The sequence below is a fragment of the Bicyclus anynana genome, chromosome 25 (genome assembly GCF_947172395.1).
Source record: "Bicyclus anynana chromosome 25, ilBicAnyn1.1, whole genome shotgun sequence".
NCBI lineage: Eukaryota > Metazoa > Arthropoda > Insecta > Lepidoptera > Nymphalidae > Bicyclus > Bicyclus anynana.
In genome coordinates, this window is record NC_069107.1 from 537,164 (window position 1) to 550,369 (window position 13,206).

The following is a 13,206-nucleotide window of genomic DNA, read 5'->3' on the forward strand; positions in this document are numbered from 1 at the left end:
TATCAAATTTATAGGCTTGTACAGAGAATCTCTCTACAAAGTGCCTATATTTGAGAAACTTGTTTTCATAGCAGAAAAGGTAATTCAGGACTCGAACCCCAGACTCAATAGGACTCACTACATCTACGATTGCACAATATAGATTATGTACCTGTAAAGCCTCATTTTTCCAGTGGTTACGTTCATTGGTTGGTGGCCCTTGTAACATGGTAAATGATGTCCTGGGTAGGAAAAAATACTGAGTGCCAATGATATTAAATACTGTTAGATGTGTTACTGAGAACATATGATGTGGTCAACAACGAAACTATAAGTTTATCGTCTACAATGTCGAGTTGTGTGTTCAGGAAGTGTAAAAACCGTAATAAATTCATAAACATACCTACGTAATGGAAATTAAAACAAAATTTTGTAACCTAATATTCGGATCACTTTTTTTTGGTGATTTTGTAGGGACGTAACCGATCTATAGTATAAAATTATCATTATACGGGAACGGGAACTACGCGAGTGACTCCGCGGGGTCTGCTAGTAGGAAAACAGTCTGAGCTCTGTTGTAGACTGTTTAAAATAAACTGATGATGGTGAAGATTGATGATGAAGACTTAAGTATATTGATCAAACCCAATCCTATTGCACCTTGCGTCTTTGTTATTAAAGTTTTATAGGGTTTATAAAGGATTATATCATCCTACTTATATTATAATCGCGAAAGTTTGTATGTTTGGACGTTTGTATGTTTAGATTTTACTCTGGATTAACACATACTTTTTATACCGAAAAATCCATGGATTTCCGAGAAATGCGAAATCCTGATGATTTTGATGGTAAAAATGTTTATTACTCTTTCACGCCTCGGCTACATAACCGAATCATGTGAAATTTGAAGTAGAGATAGATTGTAGTCTGGATTAACACATAGGCTACTTTTTATCCCGGAAAAATCCATGGTTCCCAAGGGATTTGTTAAAAACTAAATTCCACGCGGACGAAGTTACTTTATATACGGAAAACACGCGTGTGAAGCTGCGAAGCGTGAGCTCGTACGATTATATTAAATAGCTAGATGAGAACTATCAACCATAATACACATTAACAATATTGAACGATTTCGGATGATTTTATTACTCATTATTTTGTTCAGTATCCATTTATATAAATTATGGAAGGTAGTTAAACAAAGATAACACATTTCGAAGGTCCGCACACACTTTCCGCGCCTACCGCCATCTGTAATCAACAAAACAAACATAAGACCGCGTTTAGATAAGAACCCGCCGACGAAATGAGATTGATGACCTAGTTACCTCGCCTATTAAAAATAGCGTTCTACAATAGCTCAATCACTATTTTTAGTGCGTATCAGTGAAGATCCGAGTGTACAACCTTATCTCAACCAAACGAAGGTGCCATGAGCTGAAGGACTCAGTGTAACAGAAGCTACCGACGGCGCAACCGCCAGTCACAAAATCGATATTCGGAAACAGTGCACGCTGGTATCTCGCGAGGATTAGTGCTTTCGGTTGTCTATTGTTACATTTTTAGTATAGTAAACAAGGGATCATGTTATAAGTTAAAGTTATTGTTAAATTATTCAATAATTATGGAGGTGAAACGTTACATACGGAACGATTCGGCGAGCTGCGCCCATATGGTCGAAGAAAGCACCGCGAACAATAGAAAGATATCTGACCCCCACGAGAAACTCAAGGCTTTGTTGAACTCTCCTGAGGATGATACAGATGACACCCTGCCTCCGTCTGATGCTCCGAAGTTCGGGACAGTCATCCACAACAGAATCTTCGTCGGTGGCTTTTCGTTGACGACAACTGATGAGGATTTGTGGAAGTTCTTCTCCGGGTTCGCAACAGTGACAGCTGCTAGAGTGATCTACGACAGAGCTGGTGTCTCCAAGTGCTATGGGTTCGTCACCTTCGCCAGTCCCCGGGTCGCCAGATTGATAGTGAAACAGGTCAGAAATCGTAATTTTTGGTTAAAATTATATCCTTTGTTCGCGGTTTTAACTTTTTGCTATAGATTTTTAACAATTTTAAGCATAAATAAATTAGTTTTTGTGAGAAAATGTTACCAGAACATGCATAGCGATCCTTTGTCTTTCATATTTTTGACTATTGACGGAAAACGTGGGGACAAAGGATGTTTTTGACGCTCAATGCATTAAGCCTATATGAATACCTAAGTTTACTAAAATTGTTAGATATTAAATAAGTAAATAAGGTCATTGAAAACTAAAAGACATAATATTATGTAGATAGTTCGTTAAATACCTAATTAGTGGATATATAAGATGCCAATGCCCCACGTCCCGTTAGTTTAGTTAGATTAGTTCCCGTTCACGAGAGAATATGGCGATAAAATATAGCCTATAGTACTCACAAATAACGTGGCTTTCTAGTGGTAAAAGAATTATCAAAATCGGTCCAGCAGATCCAGAGATTACCCCTACAATACCACAATCGATTGCCAAACGATGTTAAATTCGTTATACCATCAAATATCATGAAATGATAAAATGTACAATATTATTTATTGCTAGCGATTTCACGCGCGTAGTTTCCGTTCCTGTGGGAATACGGAGATAAAATATAAACTCGCTGATAATGTAGCATTCCAGTGGTAAAAAAATATATTAAAAACAAACAAACTCACTTTAAAATTAACGCAAAGTCGGAAACGACATTATTTAACAAGCCTAGGTATCACATTCATCATTATCAACCCATATTCGGCTCTCTGCTGAGCTCGAGTCTCCTCTCAGATTGAGAGGGGTTAGGCCAATAGTCCACCACGCTGGCCCAATTGGCAGACTTCACACACGCAGAGAATTAAGAAAATTCTCTGGTGTGCAGGTTTCCTCACGATGTTTTCCTTCACCGTTTAAGACACGTGATATTTAATTTCTTAAAAGGCACACAACTGAAAAGTTGGAGGTGCACGCCCCGGGCCGGATTCGAACCCACACCCTCCGGAATCGGAGGCAGAGGTATTATCCACTGGGCTATCACACTGTGTCTTAAAATGAATATTTTCGGAGTGAATAATATTTTTTTTTGTAAATAGATTTAAAATGTGTCCTTTAAACGCATCTTTATATTATTGACGTATGTATATTTTAAAATGCAACGTTGTCACTTTGTTACCTTAAGGCGTGTGTAACATGGATAGTCGGTATTATTTGAATTACTTTGTACGAAAGCATATTTTTTGTAGTAGTAGTTTAATAAAATATTATTTAGTTATGCGGCTCGGTACCTATAATACTTTATAGTTATAATGGTCTCGTTAATACTTTATAGTTATGGGAAATAATCCCGAGTATCCGGTATATTTATGTATAAGTTATAAGTAATTTTTACATTTATTGAACACACAACTCGAGCTATATGTAGGTACTAGTAGACGCCGCCGGGTTTCACCCGCGTGGTTCTCGCCTTCCTCGATAAATGGGCTATCTAACACTGAAAGAAATTTTCAAATCCAGTGATTTTTGAAATTAGCGCGTTCAAACAAACAAACTCTTCAGCTTTATAATATTAGTATAGATTATTTGTTTAAATAACTTCCATTATTTATCATCATCATCATCATTATTAACCCATATTCGGCTCATTGCTGAGCACAAGTCTCCTCTCGGAATGAGAGGAGTAAGGCCAAATAGTCCATTACGCTGGCACAATGTTAGCGCATTATAAACAACGACTTCGATGTCTGTCGTTGTATATAATGCGTCTAAATCAAATTAAGACAATTAGCTACTTTATCCGCCTCAGTTTCGACGCGCTAGTGACATATCAATAGTGTAGGAAATAGTAGTCTAAGACGGATATGACGTCGCTCGATCTCGTCTTGGCTCGTGCCGACGCTAGGTGACGCGAATTCTTTCCGTAAAGATTAGGGAGTTAGAGAGGGGTAGCGATTGGTTTGCGGGAACGACTTGCGATAAAAGGTGCTTATCGTACGGTCGGCTTTAGTGTGCTCGTGGCATTTGAGCCGTCCACATGTCTGGGAGACTGACTTGAATGGAAAAGGGGAGTGTTTGTTAACAGTCAAAGGCGCCCTACGTAGGCCTAACCCTACACACAACGTTCACAAGTGCGAGACTCCACTCAATGTCATTTGCCATTCTAGGATCTTATTTTGGTAACAGTTCGATTTGTTAATTAAGTAGTCCTGACAAATATTGTGAATCAGAAACTAGTTCTACATTGGTTTTCTTATTTTTTTAATCCACTTATGAAGCCTTCTGCTAAAAATAGTATAAAATTATTCGAATTATATTAATAATATAATATAAAAAAATTCGATATAATATATAATTATAGTATAAAAATATTCGAAACTGTATTGTATTGTAACCTTGCAAGAATTATAATGAATACCTACTGTAATCTCTGTTGCCTTAGGTATCTATACTAATATTATAAAGCTGAAGAGTTTGTTTGTTTGAACGCGCTAATCTCAGGAACTATTGGTACGATTTGAGAAATTCTTTCAGTGTTAGATAGTCATTTATGGAGGAAGGCTATAAGCTATATATTAACCTTTTTCCTACGTGAACGAGAACCACGCGGGTGAAAAAACCGCGCGGCGACAGCTAGTAAGTTTATATGTATACTGTTGATTACAAATAAATAAATAAAAAAATAATAAAAAAATCTTTACTGTAATGTACAAATTGTGGCTGGCATTGAACTTAAACACAACTCGTCTACTTCTCTCAACGGCGCATATCTAATCATTGTCGTTATCAGATAACTTCGCTTCTGTGACAAGATTGTAGCATGCGTTGACATGCTATCACATTACTATCTCGATTTATGATGTAGAAACTAGCAGATACCCCACGGATTTACCCGCAATTGCCGTTCCAGTAGGACGAAGTAACGGCGAATACTTCATCATACCCATATTCGGCTCACTACTGAGCTCGTCACCTCTGAGAATGACAGGGGTTAGACCAATAGTCCACCACGTTGGCCCAATGTGGATTGGCAGACTTCATACACGCAGAGAATTAAGAAAATTCTCTGGCACGCAGGTTTCCTTACGATTTTTTTTTCGTTCACCGTTTGAGACACGTGATATTTAATTTCTTAACTAGCAGCTACTAGCAGACGCCCCGTGGTTGCACCCGCGTAGTTCCTGTTCCCATGGGATCCCAGGGATAAAATATGACACTTACAAATAACATGGCTTTTTGTAGCGACAGGTGGAAACAGCGTGTCATAGCTTGACTTTAATTTAATCTTTTAATCCAATTAAAAACAAGTTTATAGTAATATCATTATTTTTAACGACTATAAGTTTGCTCTGATAAAATAAATGCCTTAATATCTCCATGGTAAACGGACTTTACACCGCGTAAATGGCTGGTGGGAGGCTTCGGCCGTGGCTAGTTACCACCCTACCGACAAAGACGTACCGCCAAGCGTTTTAGCATTTCGGTATAATATCATGTAGAAACCGAAAGGGGTGTGGATTTTCATCCTCCTCCTAACAAGTTAGCTCGCTTCCATCTTAGATTGCATCATCACTTACCATCAGATGAGATTGTAGTCAAGGGCTAACTTGTAAAGAATAAAAAAAATGAATGGATGAAAAATGGTAGAAAAAATAAATATCACAAAAATAAACTTTTAGTGGTAGTTTTGTAGTTAGGGGCTAAAGTAATTTTGTTTTTTAATTCTTGTCTGTTACGAGTACTAGCCAAGTACTAGGCTACTATACTACGGCTACTATAAAACGAAGGAGGTTTTATTCGAAAATAGAATCATTATATAAATAAATAAAAAAACTTTAAATTGGAATGAAATGCAGCGTTCTTGTCTTTGGAATGCGTTCATTTTTTTATTTAATTTTTATTGAGTTGCGAATAGAGCGAGATTTTAAGACATGGGACATCCTTTACGGTGTAATTAATACCTATGCCTTTTTCTCATGTGAAAAAAAAAATTTAAAAAGCGAGAATTTAAAAAATAATTGGCGTGAATAATACACACTTGATTTTTTTCAGAAAATAATTGTAAATTTGTAACCGTAACTTACATATTTTTCAACAATAATTGTTATTGTTGTCTTCATCTAGTGAGAATGGTGATCCTAATTTGGAGATTTTTTGAAATTTTCAATCTGTTACCACCAAAGTCCAGAAGCATTTATTTAAATACTTACCTACGAAAAAATTAATTAGTGAAGTTAACAACAACGAATGGATTCACTTACGAAAGGATTTTTTAAACTATTATCTCCCACGATTACCTCACATACTCATTATTCATCTTCACAGTAGTCGGAAATTATGTTACCGGGTAAAAGAATCTCCCTTAATATCCAAAATTGTAGACTTTGTACATTTAATTTTCAATTAAAATAAATCATTTAATATTGAACTAAACTATTTTATTTCCTCGCAATCGTAGTGAAAAGCAGAGTGTAACACGTGGGGCTAAACCCATTATAAACTCGGTTTCTATTTAGGCGGCCTAAAAATACCTCGTATATGGGTCTTTTTAGCCCCTTGTATAACAATCTACTATATTTTTAGGTAGTGCCACATATAATAATATTAAATTCTAAATATATAGCTTATAGCTAGAGCGATAAAAGAAGAACGCCCTGCAATATGTGGCATAACCTAGAAAAAGGCCCTAACTCAGCATTTTGCTACATACTTCCTGTACAAAAAAAGTATGCAGCACTGATTTTCAGTTAGGACCCAGTTCAGGTGCCGCCACGTATAAAATATTGTTGCATAAAACTATTACAAATTTAAATTAAAACAATAAAAAAACTAAAATTAATAATAGACATAAACATAGCCCTCCTTTTAAGTCGGTTAAAAAGGTAGAGGGTATTTTCACGTTAAAAATGAAATACGCTCAAAATAAGTGGAGTGGTCTTCAGGGCGGGCGGTGCTCAGGGCGGCGCGTCCCAGAAAACATCTTTTTCACGACAATTTCAGCGTTTTGAATTTCCTTCAATGCTCGTAACTAGTGGCATTTACATTTTTTTTTAAAAGAAAAGAAACTGAATATTTCTTTTCTTGAATAATGTTTTCTACTTCATGACTTTTAAGAGTTGCTAATCTAAATCTGCCTTTTTGGGCCAGTGGTTAAACTGTGGCTCCGAATCGAAGTCCTGGGTTAAATATTCATTTTTCTTTTTTTCTAAGGAATTTCAAGTAGAAATTCTCAGTTAGGAAGTTAGTGGCTACATTTACAACCCGGAAGTGGCTATTTACACGTAAACCGTACGATTTCAATAATTATCCGTAATTCGTACGGTTTTCCTACGACTAGTCTCTTCCTTACAACACAACCCGTGCCTCGGAAAGCATGTAAGCCGTATAATTTTCCATGTAGGTACCTAATCATGAATAATAACTATACTGATATTATAAAGCTGAAGTGTTTGTTTGTTTGTTTGTTTGAACGCGCTAATTTCAGGAACTACTGGTTCGATTTAAAAAATTCTTTCAGTGTTAGTTAGTCCATTTAACGAGGAAGGCTATTGGCTATGTATTATTGCATTATTTCTACGGGAACGGGAACCACGCAGTTGAAGCCGCGCGGCTTCTACTAGTATAAAATATCGAGGGCATCAGATACCTTGATATTTGTTCAGATTCTTTACTGTGTTACCTTACTTTGCCAGCAAGGTTTCCTACGTTTCTAACTTGATATCTTCTAAAGTCACTAAGGTCTTTTATTGCTGTATACCTTACTTACTCTATAGTAAGAGCATGGACTGACAAACTTTCGACTATTATAAATTCGCGAAGGTCTGAACTATACAGGCTTTTTTTTTAAATATTTACTTAGTCTGTGATGAAGCTGGGCTTTTATAAAAAACTTACTAAACCGTTCAGGTTATTCAATATCAGGAATTTTAATTGAATGAAGAATTTCATAAAAAAATCTAAAAGCAAGACGGAGTAGTAAATTTTAAAATTTCTCCGATAATTACATAATCTGCACGGTAAAAATTAGAAAATACCTGGAAAATCGTTGCGATGAAAACCAGCGCAGTGCGATATCCGTCGCTTTTCATCCGTGAAAATGTATTTCACGTGAAAATCAACTTTTTCTCCTATATACGGTAGTTTCATGCGATAACGCTCCAAACAAAAATATAAAAAATACAGGTATAATTTATGTCGTTACACCCAATTTAAATAGAATTTGCTTATTGAATACATTGACTAATAATATATAGATGTAAAGTGTGTGCTAGTGTTGGGACTAGACTTGATAGCCTAATGGATATGACCTGAGCCTTCGATTCAGAGGGCGTTGGTTCGAACCCGGTCCGGGGCATCACCTCCAACTTTTCAGTTATGTGCATTCCAAGAAATTAAATATCACGTGTCTCAAATGGTGAAGGAAAACATCGTGAGGAAATCTGTATACCTGAGAATTTTATTAATTCTCTGCGTGTGTAAAGTCTGCCAATCCGCATTGGGCCAGCGTGGTGGATTAAGGTCTAACCCCTCTCATTCTGAGAGGAGACTTGTGCTCAACAGTGACCCGATTATGGGATGTGAATGATAAAAAGTGTGGTGTTGGATCTACGTACCTAATCGATTTTGAAAATTCTTTTATATTTCAAACTCCATAACCCTCTTTGTCGTAATTGCTACATACATGGTAATAGCATAACCTCTCCACTGTGTAGTCGGATTTCTAAGTGCAGCCCACTGTGGAGCCATCTTTAAAAGTCGAGCGTTCCAAGGTCACGCGTGTTTAAAACGCCCGATTACATTAAAATGTACTATAGGAGCTATTTAAATATATTTTTTTGTTGGAATTGTTATTAATCAAGCTAATTTTAATTAATAAATGTAATAATGCAGTAAAAACAAGTAATTTTCAATAAAATTTTGAAATCCGAACGCGCGATAGTTGCCCGACTGTCGCACAAAACCCGCTATAATTTAAATTTTTACCTTTATTTCTAGATTGTCTTTGGTTTTTTACTTTTTCTATACATTATTTTACTCTACCAAAGAATAAAACACTCCTAATGTACAAAGATTAAAAAAAAATATGATTTTGAAATCCTCGTCTGTAGACCGCGCTCCTAGAGCGCGGTTTTAAAAACTGTCAGTACTAATCACAGACGTGTTTTGTACAGGTTATGAGTGATTATATGCCATCCTTGTTCTTTTTACTACATGTGAAATAAGTTAGAGTGTGACAAGAATAGGTTAAAACAACAAAAAAAAGGTCAAAATGATATGAGTATGAAATCAATCTTTAGAAGCTTGATCCACACACAGGTTGTTCAAAATCAATCGAATTTCAAAATAGAAAACGTCATTTCATTACTTTTTCATTTTAAATAATGTATTGTTGTTTTATAAAATATTATTCTAAATGTATTAACTTTATCGTATTATTTTAAGCTTAATAATCAAATTTATTTTCATTACTATAAGAACAAGTTGATTATAATTATTATTAGTTGTGAAATGATTAGCGATTTATACCCTCATTCTCAATTTTTTTGTTGGTAAACAGTACTCCACGAGTATGGCTTTAGTATAGGCCTTAGAGACTGATTGAATGATAGCCTGCGATAGTCGGACAAAGACATATTACATATTATGAAAGCTGACTCGGACTACTTTAGTATTTTAGTCGAGTACGAACGATTTTTGGGCGGTAAATCCAAAAATTGTTCGTACTCGACTAAAATACTAAAGTAGTCCGAATTAGGACTAACAACGTAAAAGAAAAAGTGAGGAAAAATAAATACTGTACATAATGACCGATTTGATGTTAATATTCTAGTTGAAGAGCAGTTGACCGATTTGTCGGAATCGGTTTTGGCGTACAGTCAAACCGGTTTATCGATTCAACGCTTGTACTTCTCAAGTCATCCTATATTTAGATCAATCCCTGTTTTATTCGGAGCTTATATTATCTACCTACCTACATCTTTTTTATCCCCGAAGCTTAAGGGTCGGTTTTACTAATCTATACTAATATTATAAAACTGAAGAGTTTGTTTGTTTAAACGAAATTATCTCAGGAACTACTGGTCCGATTTGAAAAAATATTTCAGTGTTAGATAGCCCATTTACCGAAGTAGGTTATAAGCTATATATTATTCCCGTATTCCTACGTGAACGGGAACCACGCGGGTGAAACCGCGCGGCGTCAGCTAGTTTCGTATAAATGTCGGATAGACTAACCGTAAATGTTGTTGAGCCGTGATAGTCAGTGGATATTATTTTTGCCTTCGATGCAGATGGTGTAGATGCGAATCCGACCAGGTTCTGAACGTCCTACTTATCAGTAACTAGTTGACGCCGCGCGGTTTCACCCGCGTGGCATCCGTTTCCGTTGGAATATGGGGATAATATATAGCCTATAGCCTTCCTCGATAAATGGGCTATGTAACACTTAAAGAATTTTTCAAATCGGACCAGTAGTTCCCGAGATTAGCGCGTTCAAACAAACAAACTCTTCAGCTTTATAATATTAGTATAGATGCGCATTTTAAGAAACTAAATATCACGTGTCTAAAACGGTGAGGTAACCTGCATACCTGAGAATTTTCTTAATTCGCTACTTATGTGGAGTCTGTCAATCTGCATTGGGCCAGCGTGGTGGACTTATAGAGGAGACCACCACGCTATAGAGGGGTTAAGCTAATGATTATCCCCTCTCATTCTGAGAAGACACTCGTGCTCAAGAGTGAGCCGAATATGGTTTGTTAATGATGATGATAACTACTTAAAAACTTTGGTATATGGATTTCTAAACAAATATAACTATTTTCTGAGCAAATTTTTCGATTTTCATCCGCAGAAAACCGCACATCCAGCAATGCAATTTTGAAATTCACTTTTGGCAGGAAAATTCGTATATTTCAGTTGTACCGTGATACCAAATGTGCTCTAGTGTCAAACTTCTGTGTTCAACTTTGGCAGTCTGTGCTAAGTGGTGACAGAGTTAGAACACCACTTTTACGACGGACTATTATTTTTAGAATTGGTACAGTAACAGACGATGAGTCGTGATAGCCCAGTGGATATGACCTCCGATATCCGACCTCATATCGACGAGATATTGCAACTGTCACTCCGCACTTCGAAAGTAAGCTACTTCATGATATTTATCAATGAATAAGTATAGCTAGGTCATAATATAAGGATGCGATATAATATGGGATGATATTTAATATCTATTTACAAAAGAAATATTTTTTAATCTGAAAATATTCATTTCCCGAGCATCCTGTATATGTTAGACTCGTGTGGGGGAAATGAAAATCATTCTCCGAATTCCGATGAATCTCATACCACCACAAGCTGCTATCTTCTTGGGGTCGCAAGGGTCCATTAAGTATTTAGCCATAGTAGGAAGCATGACTAATTTTCATAATCATTATCAGGCAGATGGGTGTCTACAGCTGGAATCTCTTTCCACTTGTAAGGCCTTTTAAACCTCTCGGTCCTGAGCCGCATGGCGTCTCTCTGCTCAATGTCATCAGTCCACTTAGTAGAGGTCAACAATCAACACTGCGCTTTCTGGTGCGGGGTCGCCATTCCAGCACCTTAGGACTTGATAATTGTGGAGATCCGCAAAAGAACCAAACCGATAAAGCTCAACGAAGTTTAAGTGACAATGAACGACGAACATAATTCGAAGAGCCAATGAATAGAATAAACTTTCATCATTTTAAAATCTCAACGTTTTTGTCACTACTTTTAACAGGCCTGCCAGACACTCGACGAGTGGCATGCGAAGTGGCAAGGGAAGGAGACAGAGACGTAGGGTGGCCACGTTATTCGTTCTGCTGCATTTCACGCTCTTCGTCCAGACCACCGCTCACTATTTTGTTGGTTTTAAGCGTTAGCCATACGAGGCGGGCGACAGGTCAAAAGTGTGGCTACGGCATAAGACCAATGAAAATAAAAAAAACCACGCAAACGAAACTGATCCCTAAGAGATAGTATTACAATAATTTTCCAGACGGAAAAACCGACAAATGAAAATACCGTTATCATAGCCTTTGTTGCGGCGAATGATGGCTTTGCGTCAAGCCGTCATAGCAACGTTAATTATTCCTTTTGTATGCTCTGTATGGGATTTACCTTCTTTCATGTTTATTGCAGCTGTCAACTTTACAAATCCCATTTTTAATTTTCAAGTCGTCTTTTGAATGATTAATTTGATTGCCGCCATTGGGGATTTAATGTTTGTTATACGGGTTTAATTGTAGATTAGATTAGGAGGAGAAAAATAGAGATATCTTTTTTAAGAAAGATGTTGTAGTCTTCGGAAGGAGAAGGTCTTCTTGTTTATCTTACTCTGTTTTCTTTTTCTCTTTTTAATAAGTATGTTTTTTATTTGTGTTATTCAAGTTATCTATTATTTGTTTTTCCTATGTACTTATTGCATGCTGTGTTTATTTGTGAATAATCACTACACTTACTGGGCTATCACGGCTCCGAATCCGGAGAGTGTAGTTTCGAATCCGGTTCGGGGCATGCACCTCCAACTTTTCAGTTATACAGTTTTCAGTACATAAGAAATTACTTGTCTCAAACGGTGACGGAAAAACATCAGGAAACCTGCACACCTGAGAATTTTCTTAATTCTCTGCGTGTGTGAAGTCCAATCTGCATTGGATCAGCGTGGTGGACAATTTGGCCTAATCCCTCGCATTCTGAGAGGAGACTCGGCAGCAGTGAGCCAAATATGGGTTGTGAATGAAGACTACACTAACATAGATTTATAATTTAGTTATATATTATTGTTTTATTAGTGTAAGTAATTGTAAATAAAGCGAATAAATAAATAGCGATGGCCGGTTACTATGGGTTAGGAGATCCGCAGACGACCAAAGTCACTCACATAGCTCAGCGAGTCGCGAAGTTGAAGTGGCAATGGGCAGGCCAAATAGTTTGAAGAGTCGATGGACGTTGGGGTTCCAAGGTGTTGGAAGCGCAGTGTTGGTCGACCCCCCACTAGGTGGACGTCCGACGGCTGATAATGATGAAGCAAGAAATAAGCTCTAAAATATGTATATGTCAAATGAATTTACATATAATCAACTGATGACGGTATATAGATAACATTACTTACTGTTTAAATCTGGCAACCCCACAGTTGCAATGTGCAAGCAACCTATAATTTTTCAATTCTTTTCTTATTCTATTAACTAGTGTAGTTT

The 13,206-nt window shown here is 36.8% G+C and overlaps 1 protein-coding gene across 1 annotated transcript in view; it reads left to right on the plus strand.

Annotated features, from left to right (window-relative positions):
• Positions 1-1,224: 1,224 nt before the first annotated feature.
• LOC128199470 (protein boule) overlaps positions 1,225-13,206 on the plus strand; it is a 45,265-nt gene continuing 33,283 nt past the window's right edge. The window contains exon 1 of the mRNA XM_052889167.1: positions 1,225-1,972. Coding sequence (XP_052745127.1) covers positions 1,604-1,972 — 369 coding nt within the window. The 5' untranslated portion in view covers positions 1,225-1,603. The remainder of the gene's footprint in view (positions 1,973-13,206) is intronic.